At 42.8% G+C, this 21040-nt stretch overlaps 3 protein-coding genes across 10 annotated transcripts in view; all 3 read left to right on the top strand.

Moving 5' to 3' along the window:
- Positions 1-8874, top strand: part of IQCH (IQ motif containing H) — a 58383-nt gene extending 49509 nt beyond the window's left edge. For 3 of the 4 annotated variants that reach the window (XM_089539291.1, XM_089539295.1, XM_089539294.1), the window contains 6 exons: positions 814-981; positions 4537-4659; positions 5342-5403; positions 6294-6402; positions 7822-7934; positions 8621-8874. In XM_089539291.1, the coding sequence (XP_089395417.1) occupies positions 814-981; positions 4537-4659; positions 5342-5403; positions 6294-6402; positions 7822-7934; position 8621 (576 nt within the window). In that variant the 3' untranslated portion in view covers positions 8622-8874. Of the gene's footprint in view, positions 1-813; positions 982-4536; positions 4660-5341; positions 5404-6293; positions 6403-7821; positions 7936-8620 lie in introns of those variants that run through there. The other variant, XM_089539293.1, reaches the window with a different exon arrangement.
- A 3353-nt stretch (positions 8875-12227) lies between these two features.
- Positions 12228-20417, top strand: LOC149307496 (uncharacterized protein C15orf61-like). 5 transcript variants are annotated; one of them, XR_016282409.1, is made up of 5 exons: positions 12228-12802; positions 14141-14302; positions 14718-14785; positions 15920-16034; positions 20301-20417. XR_016282409.1 is itself a non-coding variant. In XM_089539300.1 (3 exons), the coding sequence occupies exons 1-2, from the start codon at positions 12409-12411 to the stop codon at positions 14266-14268; spliced, it is 522 nt and encodes a 173-aa protein (XP_089395426.1). In that variant the 5' UTR covers positions 12228-12408; the 3' UTR covers positions 14269-14302; positions 14695-15624. The 5 variants fall into 5 exon arrangements, 2 of the variants coding, with proteins under 2 accessions (XP_089395426.1, XP_089395425.1); XR_016282407.1 differs by having other exon boundaries at positions 14141-14785; XR_016282408.1 differs by having other exon boundaries at positions 14141-14785; positions 20306-20417.
- The window catches only part of LOC149307497 (dual specificity mitogen-activated protein kinase kinase 5), a 127096-nt gene continuing 126407 nt past the window's right edge, over positions 20352-21040 (top strand). The window contains exon 1 of the mRNA XM_089539298.1: positions 20352-20426. The gene's annotated coding sequence lies outside the window, so the exon portion shown is untranslated. The remainder of the gene's footprint in view (positions 20427-21040) is intronic.

A 21040-nucleotide genomic window follows, 5' to 3' on the forward strand; every position in this document is an offset into this window, starting at 1 on the left:
TCTACAGCAAGCTAGGCTGGTGCTTTTCCACAGAGTAAGTTTTGGGGTGGATGAGGCTGGAAATGAAAGAATGGCAATTGGCTCTTCTTTGTATTCAAATTGTAGGAACCAAAGCAAGCTGGCCATCAGCATCCAATTTGCATTTTCCCTCCATGCAGTGGGAAATATTTAAGTTGACAAATAGGATATTTAACAGCACAACAGATACTTGGCAGTTTGTTATTAACAACTGTTACCGATGTGATTTATCTGCTGTTATAAAAAGGGCATTATTTTGTGAATATGATTCAGAAATTAGCTCCAGTTTAGCGAAGGGCCTTGACTGCCTGACCTCTTAATAGCCTTATAATGATGCCATTTACCATTCAGTGGCTTGCTCAAGTCACTCCGTGCAAGATTTGTTTTAAAGAACGGATACTCACAGATCAGGCCGGCGTGTGGGTGGCTCTCAGTGGGGATCGCACACGTTCCCAGGGCCTCGAGAACATGGGAGACTGATAAGAAAGGTGTATGGAGCAACTACAAGATTTTGAGGAATGCCTCTGAGGAAGTAGACTGAAGTCTAGGAAAGCTCATGCTGCCCATTTCTGTCTTTCAGTTAGTCTCAAAGGTGGCTCAAGAGCTCTCCATGTGCTGATTCTACAGACTAACACGACCATATTTTTGAATGTGTCTCTTACCTTAGAGAAACAGCTGTGATTGCACAGTTAAACGATGGAGGAGAGGCTGGATACTTCCTTTCCTTTCCTTTCCTTGCTCTGAAAATGAGTTTTGGCATGAAGATGTCTCTTTTTCCTTTTTGCGTTGTCATAGGTATGGGCGATAGACCTGGATCTCCACTATAGTGACCATCTTGCTTCGACACAACTCTTGCTTTACCTCACCAACGGGACGCTGGATTGCAGCTTAAGCCGCTTCCAAGTGCAGGTCATTCCCCCGAAACCAAAAAGCCGCCATGCCAGGAAAGAGGCACCCCAACCTGTAAGTGATGTCCTCTCAAAGGATTAAACCAATAACCCCAAAGAAGTGTTAGATGCCTAGCTCTGTGTTGAACTCGTGTCCTGAGCAATGCAGAACATTGTACCAGTGACAGAAACTGTTTTGGGAGCAGCCAGGTGTCACCAGGTGTGCCATTGTCCCAAGTTTCAGAGCAAGGAAATAGGTTGCCAACAGCATGGCTTGGGTCAATTTGAAATAGGAACGACTCAACAAAGCAGCATCCAAAAGTACAGTCATTTGCCACAGAAACAGGAATGCTGAGGGTGGTTAATCATCTACTTTGACTTATTCATCAATTCAGTCGAAATGCATTTGGCCATTGCCCATCCAATTCGAAAGCTGCACTCGTGTGCACTTCCTTTTAGTTCCTTAGTAAATGGTGTCCTTTGCTCATAGGTGGAAGGGAGCATCCTTAGAATTTTTCCCTTCAGTTACCCAAATTTTGAATGCGAAGTCGAAGGCTTTCATGGCCGGCATTCATAGTTTTTTTGTCAGTTTTTCAGGCTCTGTGGCCATGTTCTAGAAGAGTTTATTCACCAGGATCTCTGGATGGCATCTTCAGGGAAATTTGATACCCACATTTTCTTGGACTGGTCTTGGAAAAGTTCTCATGAAGACAGGTGTTTTGAATTTGTTTTGCAGACAAAGTTGCTCTTTTAGAATACATGATTACCAGAAGACCAGAGTACCACCATCCCACAAAATAAAGCTAGGAATACTTGGAGATGAGGTTATCTTCTCCCCTGGCTTGGCCCTTGTTATTGTGGGCCACCTTCATGTTTGATTTGATATTTAACCAGTATTTATTTGTCTGAGAGCCAGCGGTGCATAATGGTTGGCGTGTTGGACTATGAATCTGGAGTGTGTGTTAATGTGTGTTGTGTGCCTTCAAGTTGTTTCTGCCTAATGGCGATTCTAAGGTGACCCTACCATGGGGTTTTCTTGACATGGTTTTATTTAGAGAAGGTTTGCCTTTGTCTTTCTCTGAGGCCAAGAGCCTGTGACTTGCCCAAGATCACGCACTGGATTTCACGACCAAACTGGGACTCGAACCCCAATCTCCACAGACCAGGTTTCAAATCCCTACTCAGCCATGGAAACCCAAGGGGTGACATTGAGCAAGTCAGATTCTCTCAGCCTCAGAGGAAGACAAAGTCAAGCCCCCTCTAAATAAAATCTTGCCAAGAAAACTCCATGAAAGGTTTGCCTTAGGATCTCTATAAGTCAGAAATGACTCGAAGGCACACACAACAAGATTTGAGAGTCTATGACTGACCCATCAAATGCTTAAATCATTGAAATGCTTTTATTTTGTGATGTTTGGTACTCTGGGCTTTGCCTGATGGAGGGGAGTCTTTTGAAGAGTAGGAGTGACCAAGGTGAACATCTCCTTAACCTGCTCCTCTCACTTTCCTCTACATTGGCTTAACCTTCAAGGATGAAAGGGTAAGTTGTTATGCCCAGAAAAATTAATGCAAGGACCTTCTAAAAGATCTTTCGCCATTGCTAGCCAAACAGCCCCGGTTTCAGCTCATGGTCCAGAAACCTTCTCTTGTCCGTGTGCCATTTGCAAAAGTGTCAGAGTTCTGTAACTTAGAGGTTAATGAGCTCCTGATCTATTGTTCCTGTCAAACCACTACTTTGACTGGGAGAGGAGTAAATGAGATATGATTAGTCCCAGTAGTATGTGTTTTAGAAATGAAAAGTAATCAAGTCACAACTTTTTAATTAAAATTCTGTCAAGATGAACGTAAATTTGTCACTCCTGGCCTAGATTCTCTCCCCATTTTCCGATCCAACCCAATTCTTGATATTCGTTCAAGCCTTCCTCGGCTAACAGTCAGCGGCGGCAAAAAGAGAGCAGTTCTCTTTTGAAGAACCCCACAAAACAAAAAACAAACAGGAGACGAATCTTTTTACAGCGCATGATCTGTAATGAATGATTAAGTAAAAACACTTTATGTGAAATTATGATGTTAATAATGCTTCTGTCCCTGCGAATTTATTAGACGTTCACCAGGCTGCTTGCCTTGATTTTGATAAAATGGAGCGGTGACCGAGCGCGAGTGATGGTTTTTATTTTTAGAAGTCTCCTTTGCGAGAGCAAATATCCTAGATACTGCTGCTACTGTAATTATGTACAAAACCAATCACTCATTATACTTAGGATACATTATCTTCGAGACAGATGAGGCTAAATAAGCAAGACATTAATAATTCATCCGGCAGTTCATTATGCATGTGTTTGCCTGCTTTGTAGCTGAAATAAGCACCTCATCAAACTGATGCCTGCGCTTAAACAATAGTTCTGTGTTATTGCCACTGCATTCAAGTTTACGCTTGTTAAACTGCGGCTTGGATTATTTTATCAAGCATTCATTTATTTTTACGCACAGCCCTCTCTTGCCAAAAACACATTTCCAAAAGCTCTGGATACTTGACTCGACGGTGTGGGCTCTGGGTTCTCTGACTTCTCTAAAGCAAAGGTGGGTGAATAAACTTCAGGTTTGGGCCTGGCAAACCTTGGACCCCGCACTTGATGGTGGCTGCCAAGACCAAACTTGTGTGTATATGGCTTCATTGTCATGAATGCAAGCGTGCCTCCATCGTAGCATAAGGAATCATGGCAGTCAGGGCTGCTGGGTGCTTATCTTGGGTGCTGAGAAGAAGTGGGAACCAGGTTTTAAAGGGCTGATTATTCAGTTGCCAACCTTATGGCCTTGGAATATACCTCTAAAATACAAAATGCAACCTAGTATAACCTATAGAGCAGTGGTCCCCAGCCTTTGGTCCTCCAGACAATTTGGACTTCAGCTCCCATTATTCCTGACTGTTGGTCAAGTTGGCTGGGGCTTCTGGAAGTTGAAGTCCAAACAAGTAAAGACGGAAAGGTTGGAGCCATTACTATAGTATTAAAAAAGAAGAGGAATGGAAGAGGATTTAAAAAGGAATTTGGCAGTACTTTTAAATGTTTTTGTATCGGAGCATGAGTTTTCATGCATATACAGTAAAGCCAGAGATGCTGGCGAAACGTCAGGAATAAACTCTTCCAGAACACAGACACATAGCCCGAAAAACCCACAAAAAAGTATGGATGCCAGCTGTGAAAGCTTTCAACTTTACAAGAATGAGTGTGTTTGTGTTGGGTAAGACTTTGCCCTCTTGAATTATGTTACCAAACTCTATTTGTCTTTTTTTTTTTTTTTTTTTGTGCAATCACAAGATCAGTTGCAAAGGGCAACCTTTGTTTCTTTTTGGAAACAATGCAAGATGGAAAGTCTTAGGATTTGGGTATTGAGGCAGTGGAGGCTGATGTCTCCTGTGTCAGTGAGGCCAGGTTTTCAGCCTTCAAGGTGCTGAAAGCTTTTCCTAAACAGAGCACTCCTTCAAAGCCAGCCAAAGATGGAGGGGATCCCTTGCCTCACTGACCTGGGAGCCAGCAGTTGCCTCCGTACTCAGCTGTAAATGTGTTCTGTGTTTATACAGGAATCTGTTAGTAATTCATAGACGTGTTTTGCTTTGCTTTTTTCTTGCCAGGGCCCCATTGTCAGCCGCTGCGTCATCATGAGCACTTCGATTATGCATGCCAACCTTTCCATCATCTATTACAGTGTCTTCCTTCAGATGTGCAAATCTCATGGGATTGGATATGATCTCCAGGTGGGAAGCTTGCATGTGCTATGTACATTTAAACAATAATTGAGATGTACTATCACTTTAGGATGGAAGGGATTGAGGTCTCCAGAGGAGGATCTAATTTTTTCATTGCAAATGAAGCAGATCGGGAGTTTATCCTGTGAATATCCCATAAAAATCACGTAATTATGCAAAAGGATTTCACACAACGTCGCACAAAACCCACCATTAAAGTGGTCACAAAGAAGCATTAACGCGCGCCTTTTTACTTTCAGGATTTCAGCAACAATGCATTTCCCAATATCACTTTATTTGCACAATTGCGTGTGATAATCATTCACGCAATTACTTGCCATTTTCACTTTATTTATAGGATGCTTAGAGACCAGGGTTCAGTTCCCCTCTTGGCCATGAAACCCACTGAATGACCCTGAACAAGTCACACTCTCTCAGCCTCAGGGAAAGGCAATGGTAAACCTCCTCTGGACAAATCTTGCCAAGAAACTCCCATGATAGTTTCACCTTAGTGTCACTATAAGTCAGAAGTGACTTGAAGGCACACAACAACAACAACAACAACAACATATCTTTCATGCTTAGTCTTAAATGCTTCTGTTTAGTTCCCTCATGATACAGTCTAGCAATCTGTTTTTAAAATTTAAAAATTCACTTCTAAGTAGTAATTAACATCTTCCTTTTTCAACAGCTAAGAGAAGGAAGCATTTTTACACCATTTGAAGACCGGAAGAGACACAGATTTGGAATGCTGTAAGTTTGCAAAGATGTTATAGGCCTGGATGTATCTTGGGGATAGCCCAGTTTAACACCTTGGCTGCGTCTGCACTGCAGAAATAATCCGGGTTGACATCACTTTAACTGCTGTGGCTCCATGATATGGAATTCTGGGAACTGTAGTTTGTTGCAGCACCAGAGCTCTGCAACAAACTACATTTTCCAGAATTCCATAGTATGGAGCCATGGCAGTTAAAGTGATGTAAAACCGGATTATTTCTGCAGTGTGGATGCAGCCCTTGTCTTCCACTGAGGGTTAGTCTTCTGTGCCCTCCGGAGAAGTTGCTTGTTTTTATTATTAGCAGATGCATATTGTCTTGAATAAGCCACAAAATGGTGCAAGAGGAACCAGGGATGTCCCTTGAACAAGGCATTACTTGTGAAAGGGAACTTCTTGTGTTCTGGTTCAGCTTAGAGCAAACAGCAGGTCCTTCAACAGCCCAGGCCCAATGCTGGGATGAAATTTGTCCATCGCTATCTGTTATAATGTGATTCCAGACAAATGCCTGGGAGAATGGACTTGCATTAGTATTGCAGCGGTATTTTGTCCCACTAGTGAGACACGATCAGATACTTGAAGCCCAAAGTGGTTTTCAAGAGGCGGAGGTCTGTAGGTTTTAATGGCTAAAACCTCTTGCTCTTCCATGGCTCCTTGATTAATAAAAATTATTTATTATACAAATCCTTGCTACTGACAAGTTAAAATGGAGCCTCATCTTTCATATCTCCCTGAAGATTGCCACCTTAGGAGATTGAAAATACTCATTAAATCCCGCCGCCTGACAGGCCCAAATGAGGGGGCAATTGTTTTTAAGCTTGTGAAATGGAATCATTGGCAAAGTCATTTGTTTGGATATCATTAACAGAACAATTGGAGAACATCTCCAGGGGGTCCTCATGACCTTTGCTCAGCATCTCTTCATCATCTATCAAGAATTATCAGCACCTAATATGCATGCCGAGACCAATTTTAAGGTGAGGTGTTAATTAACTAACGATCTCAGTTAAATTTTTGTTCCAGGATATTAGAAAACACCTCGGTGCGGTGTTGTAAACAAGTGCTAAAGCATCCTGGGTTCTCTTCTTTAGCAGCGCATGGTTTGCTGTGTGTGGGTCAATACCTCCAGTTTCCCTGTGGATCTGTTAGTTAAATTTAAGAGTTTTAGGTGCGGTAAACATGGATTTGCTTGAAATGGGAGCAACCGATGTATTTGAGATGAAATCCTCATGCAGGTGATGCTCTGAACTGGAAGGGGAAGGATGTTTTTATGTTATCCATTCTTGGAGGTGATAACAGGAGAAGCAGGAAAAGTCTTTGTGTCCCTTACCAGCACCTGCACTTTCTTTCATAAAAGGAAACACCTGAGCTATTATACCACATATATAAAGAAGTAACAAATAAATAAGATAGATTATTATATGATATTCATAAAATTGTTGAATCACAGTGTTGGAAGAGATTGCAAGGGCCAACTAATCGAACACCCTTCCATCCAGGAATACACAACTAAAATGCTCCCCAGAGATAGCCATCTGACCTTTCTTTAAAGACATCCAAAGAAGAAGAGTCTAGTGCCTTCTAAGGCAGCTTACTCCACAGTGAAGAATCAGTTAACAATCAAGAAGTTCTTCCTAATGTTTAGACAGAACCTCTTTTCTTGCTATTTGACTCCATTGGTTCATGTCCTCTTCTCCAGAGCAGCAGAAAACAGGCTTGCTCCATCTTTTATCTGACACCGAATCCCAGGATAATAGCAACGTAGAGTTGAGAGGAACCCCAAGGGCCATGCCATGCAGGAACATGCAGGAATCCAGAACCAAAACACTCTTCAAGAGATGTCCATCCAAACTCTGTTTAAAGACCTCTAAAGGAGAGTCCATCACCCTCCAAAGCAGTCCATATTCCACTCTTAAAAAGGAACTTAGGGCCTGAACAGACAGGCCAAAATAAAGCTGCTTCGGGCCACTTTGGAGGTATGCTGTTTAAATGCTGCATGCGTCCTAAGAGGCTGGAAGCCACACCAAAGTCATGCTCCATTCTTAAGGACTGGAGTGCAGCTTTGGCTCAGCTTCTGTCCTCTTAAGATGTGTGTGTCATTTAAACAGCATACCTCCAAAGTCACCCAAAGCAGCTTTATTTTGGCCAGTCTGTTCAGGCCCTTAGGTGGGATCTCTCTCCTTGTAATTCGAATCCATTGGTTCATGTTCTAGTCTATGGAGCAGAAGAAAACAGTCCTTCCTTTAGAGCACCTATCAGATTTGGCATATGGGGGTCCAGCCTTGCTGTGCATTCCTGATATTGTTGGTCCAATGCTGTGAATGGAAGGGGTATCTGCAGATAGATGTAGCATAAGCAAAAGTTCCTCTGCTTTAAGCGTTTTGGTTCTATTATAGGAAGCAGTCCAAGATGTTGAGAGAATCCTGGGAGTTGCTGAGCAAAACAAGTTGAAGTTTGAAAAAGAGGAGGAGGAGGAGAAGGCCACCAAAGCAGAAACTCCTCAAAAATAGTAAATTTTTAAAACTTATCTTCCTTCGTGCTTATCCTCATATCCGAAGGGAAATTCACCATTCACTAGCCCATTTCAAACCCTACAAACACAGCCAAGTGGGACTCTATGTTGAATCCTCAGGGTCGGGTTCAATGCCTCGCAGAAATGATCACTCCTCTTCCTTTGGGTTTCCAGAGTTTGTTGTGTTACAACCTGGACCTGAAATAGATTTAATTGGTGCTGCTATAACTTAATGTTTGCAAACTGTGAAGGTGCAGAATATTGTACTGCGGGACAAAATTTTAGTAGAAATGAAAAACAAAAAGCACTTACTGGTTTTATAAGTCCTTTTAATTCTGCTGCAGCCCTTTGGTTGCATGATCTATTCCAAATTTAACAGAGTTGTCTTAAGGGTTGTGTATGGAACCGTAGGGATTCAGGGCTGTAACTCCCATCAACACCACAACTCTATGGGACTTGTAGTCCAAAACATCTGAAAAGCTACAAGTTCCCATTCCCAGTTTGTTTCTCATAGTTCAAGTACTGTACTTCTGAAATTAAAAGTAACACAATATTATCTAACAGCTAGTCTCTTCCTGCTTTTCCTTTTAGGAAAAGACAGCAGTGAATGCAAGAAATGTGTTTATAAAACAAACTTGCGGACTGTCTTGAGTTGTTAAGTTACAATTTCTTTCTTCCTGCAGGTCAAACCATTTCCAGTGCCACCAGTTTCTGACCGGGCATCTTCACATCTTGCGTGAAATTGCCCACGGTCAGGCGCTCTACGTGACAATAAACATGCCACCTACAACGGTTGTGTCTTGGATTTTGGTGCAGCACAATATACACATTTCAATAGTGAGCTCAACAGTCACAAAAAGATTTCTCACTGGGAATTGTGTCAGGTGCTCTTTGCTCTGTTTGGTGTGAATGAATATTGATTTATTGTTCTAATAAAATGCGATGGGTTCATTTTAAAAAAAAAATACAGTAGTTTGGTCTTTTTAATTTCGGTGTGTGTGTAATTTCTCTTGTAAGGGGTACTTTGGCCTTTAAATCCCAAATCCCAAAGGGATCTTGCACCTTTGAGACTGAAAGACGTTGGTAGCATGAACTTCCATAGACTTCAGATGCATTTGGAAGTAGACTCAAGTCTATGAAAGCTCATGCTACCAACTTCTTTCTTTCAGTTAAGTCTCAAAAGTTGATGCAAGATCCCTTTGCATCCTGATTTCCCAGACTAACACGGCTATGTCTTTGAATTGTGATACGCTAAGTTTCCCAAGGTTGCTTCTATCCTCTGGGAAGTCTGGCATCTACTCAAAACATCATGGCTGTGCTCTTGCTGGCATATCAGAGATCATTATTTCAGTTGCAGACCTAGAAACTGTGGATCCCATCAGTAAATATTTCCTCTTTTGTTAGCATTAAGCCACATGGGACTGACACTGTAGCAATAAGGAATGCTTTATTGTTGATGGTTAAGTATTTTCATCCAATCTAATAATGAGAGCCTCTATGCTGGACACATTTACTCACAACCTTTTGTGTTGCCATCATACAAAGGTATACACATTCTTGATACAAGCAAATAAAGTAGTTATCCTTTGCTTCTGGTACAGATCACCAGACTTTCTGCGGAGGAGACTTATTTGGCCAAAAATAATAAGCTTCCTACACAGATTGAGGATCCGACCCATAGTCCGTGTTACAACTCGGAGGTGATGCGTTGGGGCTGATATCTCAGCTTGCTAATAGAGGTTGCTGGAGGTGGCTGTAGTTCTCGTTTTTCAAACAACGATCCAAATGATGTTTATGTTGTCCAACGCTATGGTCTGGTGATTCCAGCAACTGAATGACTTCCTCCCTTCCCATTTTATACATTTTGGTAAGATTTAATGTGGCAACCTCTTCGTAAATGTCCCCTTTCTCTTAAAATAAAGAGAATATCCCCAAATCATTGCTCTGATCGGATGCTAAGTCTCCTCCGGATGTATAGTAGTTTTGCTATGGCCAAGCGATCAGGGTTGCAAGATGGATACCAGCTGCCCTTGCAACGCAATGGCACCCACAGGCCTTTTTGTCCCTTTTTGAGCATGGAAAGTCGGACACAAATTGGAAAACAAGATAATCCAGATAGAAAACTGACCATGTGCCATTGGAATAAAATGGAGCGAAAGGGGAGACATTAGGCTTCTTGATTACGGTGCTCTTAAATAAAAGGGACTCACTATGCACCCAAATTAGGACTCAGTTTCAACGTTTTTGGCCAAACTGACCTCCTTTTGGCCTTCATTTTTGAGTAATAGGATTAGGTTTCATCTTTGCAAATGCTTGTGGACTACTCTTATTTTGGACCCTCAAGAGAAGCAGTGCAATGTAGTGGTCTGAGTGTTGGACACACTGCAGAAATGCTCTAGGAATGCCTGCTTTGTAAAGAAAAGACATGCTGGGGACCCCAAATGGCAGGCCTTCCCCCCAAATTAGCAGCCCCAGCATTGAGATCTTTGTTGCATCTCAATGCATTGTTTTTGCCCGATCGAGGAACGCATTCAGAAAGGTTCTCTGCGCTCTATTAATTACCAAAAGGCAAAAGCGGAGTCACAAATTTTTGTTCCTGACGCTGATGAATAATTAGGGGCTTGTGGTGCGTTTCCAGTACATAAGCCGGGGATGTTCTCCTGCAGTAATTGATTAATTAGCACCATCTCCGCTCTGTACAGCTCACTGGCCCAAGATTGCTGAGTCTGAGCTATTGCTCATCATTGGTATCCAAAGGAAGGCAGGACCGGAGAGTTGTCCTCCATTTGTCCTCTTTTTCCTCTTCTGGGCAGTCGGAGCCCAAAGAGGCTTAATGAGCTTTTAAAACTGATTTTTGTTCCTGAGATAAATCATTGCTTTGACTCCTTTCCAAGATAGTGCCTTTATTTTTAATATGCGGCCCTGATCAAAACAAGCAAGAAAGGCTTCTGACACTATGCTCTTAGGCTTTTAATTAAGCTACTTTTAATTTATGTTGCTATTATTATTATTATTATTATTAAGGTTTATTTATAAAGCGCTGTAAATTCGCGCTGTACATACAGTCGGTTAAAAACCGAATGAAATAAAATAAACCTGACTCTCTGGCGTACGTTCTGCAAGGACAATTAAAACGTAATACCTACTAAGACCTATTAACGTTTAAATAATAAAACATAGCAAGCGACACGTAAAAATAAACCTGGGATAGCAATTATGTGACGTCTTTTTAAAAATATTAGTATTATTTAATTATTTTTAACTTCTGTCATCGGAGCGTTGGTTCTGTCTTTTTATTGTAAGATGCCTTGAGTCCCATTTTGGGAGAAAGGTGGACTATAACTATATATATATATATATATATATATGTATGTATGTATTTGTGTGTATCTAGATAGATAGATGGATGGCCCTTGCAATTGCCATGCTGGCTCTTATTCATATCTCTGTATCTAGATAGATATATAGTTGTTTGGCCATTGTGATTTCCTCCATTTTGAGGACTCTATGATGTTATTGTGTTGTTGTTGGTTGTGTGTCTTCAAGCCCTTTCCAGCTTATGGCAAGCCTGAGGCTGAGAGAGTGTGGCTTCTTGCCCAATGCCCCCCAGTGGGTTTCCATGGCTGAGCAGGGATTCGAACCCTGGTCCCCCAGAGCCCCAGTCATTCTCCAGTCATATTGGGCCATTATGACTCCGAAGCCCTGGGTTCCAATCCTCCTCTCAGCCATGGAAACCCAGGGGAGGAAGGGAGGAGGAAGCGCGCATGCGCGAGAAAGGAGGCGGTGCTCGCGCTCTGGGAAGGGAGGGGAATCCGGCGCAGGCGCAGAGCGGCGTTCATGAGGCAGCGGGCTTCGCGCAGGCGCAGAGCGCAACAGAGCGTGCACGCGCAGAAAGAGAGTGAGGGGAGGGGGAAAGGGGCGCGCTTTGCTTTGTGTCTCTGTTTCGAGGCCCAGAAGGGACTTGTAGTGAAAGGGGCCACTAAGGGCTGGGAAGGAGCTGGGACAAGGGGGGCCTGGAGGGTTTTATGAGGGGCAGGAGAGGGGTCTGAGGGGGCAGGAAGGGGCACCAAGGGGTCTGAGGGGTAGAAAAGAGGGCAGGGAAAGGGGCTGAGGGGCAAGAAAGGGGTCTGAAAGGGCAGGAAAGGAGGCTGAAGAATAGGAAAGGGCAGGAAAAGGGGTCTGAGGGGCAGAAAAGAGGGGCAAGAAAGGGGTCAAGAGAGCAGGAAAGGGTTCTAAAGAGGTCTGAGGGGGCCAGAAAGGGGTCTGAAAGGGCAGGAAAGGAGGCTGAGGGATAGGAAAGAGCAGGAAAAGGGGTCTGAGGGGCAGGAAAAGTCATTAAGGGAGCAGGAAAGGGGGGAAAGGGGTCTGAAGCAGGAGCAACTACTACCCCTGGGGCCTGTGGAAGGGTCAGGAAAGGGCACTTCAGGGGCAGGGCCTTTCCCAGCCATTTCCGTGAGCGAAGGGGCTGCAAATGCCCCTGGCCCTGGGTCCCATGGGGAAGCGTCTGGGCCGAGTGGGAGCCTGCCTCCCCTTCCAGGCCCTGCAGAAGGTGCACCAGGGGCTGCTCCGCGTGGTCCTCCGTCCGGCGGGGGTCAGCGTTGGCCGTCCAGCGGCCTCGGAGGTCCTGAGCCGGCACCTGCTGCAGAGAGGGCTGCCCCACTGGACCTCCTTCTGCGTCAAGTACAGTTCCGTGCGCAACGACCAGTTTGGGCGCTCCCACTTCAACTGGGAGGTGGCTGGGGCCAACTACCATGTCCTGCGGACCGGCTGCTTCCCCTTCATCAAGTACCACTGCTCCCGGGCCCCACGCCAAGATCTGGATGCCCAGGACCGCTTCTTCACCGCCCTCAAGGTGGTCAACCTCGGTGAGTGTCACCGCCTCAGTCAAAAGGGTGACCAGGTGCCGCCACCACCATCGTTGTCATCATCATTGCCATCGCAAAGCAGGACCAGGCACTGCAGAGTGAAAGATGTCAGAGGCAAAATGGAGGCCGTGACACAATAAAAGCTAAAAACACGTTGTTAACTGCCCTCAAGTCGATCCTGACGCATGGCAACCCCGTGCTCATATAGAAGTAGACATCTGTGCTTCTTTGTCATGCTCAGAATGGAGGACGTTTGGAAATTTCTCCTGGACCGAAGGATGAAATGGAGGATGTCAGGTCCCCCTGTGTGCGTGGGCCAAGGTGGACGTCCCAGACACGGGTGCAGTGGTGCCACTCCAGTTGCAATGGTTGCTTCCAGCTAAAAGGCCTCCAGTATGCCCTTATGTGGCATAGTGCTTTGAGCGCTGGACTAGAACTCTAGAGACCATGGTTCGAGTTCTTGCTCAGCCACAAAACCAACTGGGTGGCCTTGCACAAGTCACACTCTTTCAGCCTCAGGGCAAAGCAATGACAAACCTCCAAACAAATCTTGCCAAGAAAAACCCATAATAGGTTCACCTTAGGGTTGCCATAAGTAGGAAACGACTTGAAGGCACACAACACACAAAATACACTCACCCCTCTGTATTTGTGGCTTTGATATTTTCGAATTTGATTATTCACGGATTTCATGAATATGTTCCCTCTAAGAATATCTAGGTCCTCCGATGCAATTCTGTGGTCAACTTTAACCATAGAGTTGCTCTGAAAGACCTAGAGATTCCTAGAAAGAACACTACTAGGCCTTTGTAGCTCCTCCAGCCCAGTTCTGTGGTCAGTGTCTGTTGGACGTTGACCACAGAGTTGCCCTGGAGGACCTAGAGATTCCTAGAAAGGTGTCCTCTCAGGTCAAAACATGGTGTTTTTGTTATTTGTGGATTTTCCATATTCATGGGGGTCTTGTGCCCCTAACCCTAGAGAATATGGAGGGACAAGTGTACTTTTAATTCAGCCATTCACTTTGCTCCCCAATGGGTTTTTTTGGGGGGGTAGTATAGAGAGGGGCAACTATGTGTGCTCCTCTCTCTTCTTACAGCATTAAGCCCGAGTTAGAAAAGGAGGCCAGCAGCCCTGTGATAAGACCTGAGGTTATTCATTCATATCTCTCACCTGACTCTGTCTTTATGCTTCCTAATCCTTTCACCCCATTTTTGGGTCCTTTTTCCTGATGCAGACCACTCATTGGTCGCTAGTGTAAGGTAGCTGCTGTCCTAAATCAAATGAGATTTGAGAGGTTTTGATCTGGGTTTGTCATGTGTTCCTTTTCTCTTTTAATAGGCATCCCAACTTTGCTATATGGAATTGGTTCCTGGTTCCTGGCCAACGTCACAGAGACTGTTCACACGCAGCATGGACCAGTCACTATTTATTTCCTCAATAAAGAAGATGAAGGAGCCATGTACTGAACACAGGGAGAAAGAGATCATTGCAGCAAAACGGGTGTGTGAGTCGGTGCGTTTTGCTACGGAAAGGCACAAGGTGCTGTCTGCTCTTAGGAAAACGTCCCCATACTTCCTTCTGTAGCATTTTGGTTTTCTTTGGGTCTGGCAAATACTTAAAGGACACAATGGAGTCATGGGGTTTAAAAAAAAACCCAACCTGGGAAGTCACTTGAATCTACCTCCGTCACCAGGAACTATTTCAGTCTGTGCAAATTGAAAATACACATAATGCTGAGCATGTTTCTTATCTACTGACTGTGTGTTGTTCTCCTAGATGAGTTTGCTTGCTACTTCTATTATAGAATTTGAATGTGAGTACATGTGATGAGTTTGATCATTTTAAGGCTACTGTTAGGCTAAATGGAGTTTCAATTCTGTATCACTGAACAGGTATTCTCTGCAATCCTAAACAGGTATTTCCTGCAAAACTTCTGAAGTCAGCAAAAATGTTTCTTCATTTGGATTTGTTTGTCCGTTTCAGGTAACGCAAATGTAAGCAAGTGGTTTGTGGTGTAGCTGGGCAGATTAGGCCAAAACTGAGCATTTTCCAGCCCCATTGATTTCAGTGGGAGAGATTCAAGAATATGCTTTGCTCTCCCATTGAATCCAGTGGGACTTTAATTAACTTGCCTTGGGCCCTGATTATTGTTTGAGCTTGACATTTCATTAATACATGAAATTGTATGTACTCTCCAAACCAAATTCAATTGTCCTTCTGCTTTTAGTGTTTAACTGATAGAAAGCAAAAGGCTGCAGGTTCATCTAGTTTGGCTGCCAGATTCAAGACAGTTTGGGGAAAATTGTTTGTTTTTAATGTTTTGGCAAAATATTTTTCTCTTTTGCCACATTGAAAATAAAACAGTGTCACTTATTTTTTAAAGGACATGGTTGTGATAAAATTGTGTGCAAATACTTTCAGTTTGAATTTTGAACGTGTTTTATACGGTATTCAAATAATATATATGCTTTGTTTAAAAGCAGCTGTAAGCAAGCCTGTAATCAAAGAGACACCTTGCTGCATTTGGTTCCAAAGAATGTTTCTAATGCAAGTTAAATAAACAGTTTACACAGCGGAGGAGATAGTGAGTTGCGTTAAGTTTCATTAATAATAAAAGTGACTATTAGCATTCTGCTAGATTGGCTGGAACGGATTTCCCCAGTAACAGGCAAAATTAAAGAAGTGCAGCTCATAAGTTTAGAGTCAAATACTGCTCATTCATTGCTTCTGGTTTTGTCAATATCCCTCTGTTTTGGCCTCAACGCGAGGCTGATAAAATGTTTTTTAATTACCACACAATAAAATACAGTATTTCCTTGGAATATCCTCTCCGCTCGCTGCAAATTATTTGACTTCTGATCACGGGGATTGCTGACTTTGCTTACCTGACTTTGGATAAGTGGAGGCAACATGACTCCTTGTCTATAGGATGATGGGCAGCCCTCCTTGGAGGACCTCTTTGACAAACTACTCTATTGATCCGGTGCAATTCAGTGCTACTTGCAGCATTAATAGCTACTTGATTGCTTGCTCAGTGTTCTCACTGTGTAGCAATTAAGCAAATGTAATATTTTCTTTTATTAACATGAAAATCAATAGACCTCTTGCACTTCTCAGGTTGATCATGGTGGAGGATGGACTTGCAAGACAGCTGAGGTCAGAGTTCAGATATAATATCACTTGCTGGAATCACTGAAGCTGCGAGTGACCTGTTGCAGTATTCAAAGCAGAGGTGAGAATCAGGCAGCCCTTGAGACTGCAAGTCCCAGCATCCCCTAGTTAGCATAGCCAGGGATGAGGAGCATTTGAAGCCACAATCCAATAAAATCTGGAGGGCTGCATCAAATCCATCCCTGGTATAATGATGGTATTCACAAAAGGCAAGTCATTCCTTGTGTAGATAAAAAGAGGACATGTTGATTTTGTAAGAATTGTGGCACTATACTGATTTAACCAGTGTTACTGAATACAGGCTTTAGATGATTCTGGCCCACTTCTACACCAGAACCACACTTTCTCCCCCCAAAACTGTTTAATTGAAGTGGCATTCTCCTGTTTTACACATGGAAATATGTGGTTGGAGATGTGTGAATAGGCAATATGGAAGACGGTGTCTTCTCTCGGCTACAAGGAACTCAGACATTTACTTCTTTATCCTTTGTGATTATACATCATTTCCCCCCCAATTAGGAAGTTCTTACTTATTTGAGAGGTTTATATATTGCCCAGCTGGTAAATACCATCAGGGCAAGTTGCAAATATGTGTTTAAGAATCAACAGCACAATAGATTTAGCAACCAGTGTTATTGAATACAGTGAAATCATATCAAAATGTTAAAATATTAGAATGAGAAAGAGCCAGCAATAAAACTTAAAACAATAAAAGCAAAAATAATGCCGGTTGGAAGAGGAGTGTCCTAGCCTGATATTTGAATGTTGTTAATGAAGATACCAGGCAGGTCTCCATTGGGAGGCTATTCTACAGGTGCCCAAATATGAAAGGTCTGAGACAAGGATGAGAAATATGTGGTCCTCCAGATAATTGCAGAACTGCAACTCCTATCATCCCTTACTATCGGCTGTGCTGACTAGGGCAGATGGGAATTGCAGTCCAGCATCTTGAGAGCAGCATGTTTTGCAGCACTGGTTTAACGTGAATAGAGACAGCGATTTCAGAGATACCATATGGCCTTTTTGGTCTTATTGCCAAAGAAGAACTCATTATATTTTCTTAGCCACTATCTTTTGTACGGTGTACATTCTTTCTAAGAGATGAGAAAATCTGGAAACAAGTTAGACTGTTTCTACTTCATACAAAATCAACTAGAATTAGTTACACGTCGACTAAATAATGAGCGATCCTGCATCAGCCTTGTGATGCCTGAAAGTATTTGCTCACTAGCTAATGAACGTGGGTTACTTTAATCAGATCCTGGCCAGAGCAGTGTGGGACCCAGTCTTATTTCCCCCCAAATATCAAATGGGAAACTGCTTTTGGATTTGAAGTGGGTCCAAAACCCAGCTCCAGGATCTTGGCCATGCTGTGCAGCGGGTCATAAATTGCTCTTGATAGGCACTGTAGACGCATCTCTCCAATTAACTTTTGTGTTGCATACTGAAGATGATCGCAATAAATGTTGACCTTTAAACTTTCAGGAAAGGCGATCTGCGCTATTCTCTGTTGAAACCCAATAGGAGCGTCCTTGTAGGTTTGCTTTAATTATCTCTTTCACTGGATACAAGGATGATGCCTAAAAGAGTGAGGGACCTGACATTCGAAAGGCTGGGAACTTTGTTGTCGAGCGCCATGAAACAAATGCCGATAGCTGAAACCATAGTCTAAGCTTAGCTGATGGGTATCTGCATTGCCCCCCCCCCCCCCCCACAGCATCACCCTTTTAAACAGTAATGACTAGTGGGAGCATCTTAACCTAAGCAAGTACTTAGCCTGACACCTTACCCAGGTCAATAGTCTAAGGTATCTGAGTTAAACTGTGTTACTGTAAATTAATGGAAAATGTAACTGCGCTTTGCTGAAAGATCAATGTCCAATAAAGGCCACACAATCAAATCTTGTTGCAATGATTGAGGCCCTTAATTGCCTTTCAAAGGTAAGGTGGTAATCAACGTAGGTTAAACTGATCTTTTTTACTAGTTCAATTACACACTAATGGCGAGTGCCAAGGCAGAATCTTTAACTACTTTTATGTATTAAATCTTATGCTAGTAATGAAAAATTACTTAAGATGCCCAATCAATAAAGCCAAAGTCTTAATTACGATATTTTACTTTTAGGTCTTTTGTGTGTTTGACAAATTTTGTCCACCGGAGATTTCCCAACAATAAGAAACGTTGTTAACACCAGCCCTGTTCCGTGGAGTATTGTTTGCTAATCCAAATGGTAGCGATTTGTTGGATGTTTTGTGTATTTGTGTTAATGGAAATGCCCTGCATGCATTAATGCCTATTAACGGCAATGCGTACTGGTCTTAAGCATCTATGTCCGTATAAAGGTTGGTTTCTGGGATTTCTTTTCAGCCCAAAACTAACCTTTTAAAGTTAGAGACTGGGGCTGCATTCACACTGTAGAAATAATCCAGGTTGACACCACTTTAACTGCCATGACTCAAGGCTGTGGAGTTTTGGGAACTGTAGTTTGTTTTGGCAGCACAGCTCTATGACAAAGAAGACTAAAAGACTCACATAACTACAGTTCCCAGAATTCAGTAGCATTGAACCATGGCAGTTAAAGTGGTGCCAACCTGAATTATTTCTGCAGCATGGACACAGCCTGAAAAAAGGACAAACATGTATACATTGGGCTCTTGATTTTGATAGAAGCTATGCAGAGCTGTTCCATTTTGGCCCTTAGAAATGTAAGGCACCCAGTGAGCTGCAAATGTGTTCTTATTAATAGAGATTTTTGAAATGAAAATTGAAATGAAGCTAAAATATAGGCTGTTCATTCAAATACTAGGAGGTTAGTTCAAACCTCTAAAAACAGTGGGGATAGATCTAGCAAAAGCCGTCAAGGGATATGATACAAAGCCTGATCAAATAATATTAATGATACTTTAGGAAAAACCCATCAATATAACCATAATCCAAGTTCAGACTGGGATCTCTCCAACTACAGAAGCAGAAGAGGGGAAAATTGAATGATTCTCTGTTGGAGTCGAGGAGGAAGTTGATCATACAGAAAAACAGGACCTGTTGGTAATCAATAGAACATAAGAATAGGAAACAGAACAGAAACAAACATTGTAGGAGAAGTTGGCCTAGGATCAAAAAACGAAACAGGAGGGTGACTGACTTAATTTTGTGAAGGCAACAGTTTGCTCATCCCAAAAACACCAAAGAGAGCATTGTGTACATGGACATCTCCTGATGGTCAATATAGAAATCAAATGGGTGACAAAATTGGAAGCAGAAGATGGAGAAGTTGCATTCTCTTTGCAAAGACAAGAGCAGGAGAAGATTGTGGTGCAGACCATGAACTGGCAATTTCTCTGAAGATGCCAGCCACAGATGCTGGCGAAGCGTCAGGAAGAAACTTTTCTGGAACATGGCCACATAGCCCAAAAAACCCACAAAAAACTAAACAATAGATTTGTTTGATTATGTCTAATTGACCTGGAACTAGAAGAACTCTGGACTGAAGCCAAAGGAAGTCAAGGAGGAATGCAAGATAGCATTAGCCAAAAAAAAAAAAAAGAGAGTCCTCATTGGATGATAGATGAAACTCTTTAAGAGGTTAAAGACAAATGAGAAGGAAAAGTAAAAGGTGACGGAAATATGGCCTGAACCCCAAACGCAACTATTCAGCAACACATATGTTGTTTGTATTACAAAGAATTAATACTTTTCACTTGAACTTTTGGGTACCTGCACTGTGCAGCTAACCAAAGTTCAGACAAAAAGTATTAGTAGTTTGTAATGCATAATTGATAAATGTATCGCAAGAGTTTGCCTTTTTCTATTATAGCGGAACACACCTCTTAATTATTTGCATCGTTTTAAGCACAGTTTATGAGTCTCTGGGTTACTTCATTACAAACTATTCTTTCAGGAGGATTGAACCAAACTGCAAAATGTGATATAAAGCAGTTGTTAGCTGTTGTTTTCTTGCGGGGTGAAGGTAAAATTATGAACGCTATAAAATCAATGTGCCTTAGTTAACCCAAATACATAAATCTATTTGAATCCTTCTTTGAAGAAGTGACATTAAGATATGGTCATTATACGCCTCGTGATTCATGGGTCTTGTTACATACATGCTTTGTAATATATGAATAATTTAGTAAGAAAAATCACAATAATTTTGTTGTTACTCAAAAATTTATAGACTGGCAAAAACAATTACAGGGCCCCTGAAGCTGGCAAAGGGAGGCTGAGTAACATGGGTAATGTTGCCCAATTTGTACCTTTCACGCCAAACATCTTCTGTAATAATGTAGGGCATATTGCGCTTAACCACCTTTTCATTTTGTTTGGCAAGAAAAGGGTCGAAGGGCCACAGTGTTGTGCGTTCGCAGCGTGAACAGGAGGAGCCAATGGGCAAATAAGACAACCGGTGTGTCCCTCAGTTGAATCCCACAATGTTCAGGACGCGTCGGAGCTCAAGGTACCATAGAGAAAAGGTTTAGGGTACCATAGCTAGTTCAAAGTGATTGTAAAAGAAAAGGTTTAGGCTGTTCTTCCTTAGGAGAAATATTCAGAGTTCTGCTCAGAATAGCCATTAATAAATGGTAGCAGTGGGTTTCCGTAGCTCAAATGTGGGCATCCCTTACTGTGTGCTTGGTGCTGCAGTGCCACAAAGTGCTTTTGAAACTTTCTTAGGGGTTTTTACATCCGTATCAGGGCCGTGGCAACTGCACACTGCAGCCCCAATCTGCTCCTTGCAGGGCGCAAAAAGGAGACGCAAAAAGTAGCTCCTTTTTGCACCCTGCAAAGGGTGTGATAGCCATGAGGTCATGGCTTTATGGTGCTCCTTCGGCGCTGTGTCATGCGTATGCAGCACCGGAGGAGCGCTGTGACACCTTATGCTATACAGTGTGGCACATGGCGTCACACTGCCATGGGGGTGGAGCCAGGGTGTGCGTCATGTAGACGCTACACCCCAACTCTGCCCCCATCCTGGCCTTTAAGGCCGGTGTGTACAGGCCTTCTGTTCCCAAAAATGCTTCCCAAGTGGCCTGGGTGACCCCACTTTGAGAAGCGTGATGGTCTACATCCAAT

This window comes from Sceloporus occidentalis, unplaced genomic scaffold (genome assembly GCF_023333645.1).
Source record: "Sceloporus occidentalis isolate IW3139 unplaced genomic scaffold, rSceOcc1.0.p SCAF_9, whole genome shotgun sequence".
NCBI classification, from domain to species: Eukaryota; Metazoa; Chordata; class Lepidosauria; order Squamata; family Phrynosomatidae; genus Sceloporus; species Sceloporus occidentalis.

Excerpts from the sequence above, each read along its gene's own strand:
- LOC149307496 (XM_089539299.1), top strand. The coding sequence starts at position 12,409 with ATGCCCCTGGCCCTGGGTCCCATGGGGAAGCGTCTGGGCCGAGTGGGA. Across the intron at positions 12,803-14,140 it reads CCTCAAGGTGGTCAACCTCG|GCATCCCAACTTTGCTATAT; the intron begins GTGAGTGTCACC and ends CTCTTTTAATAG.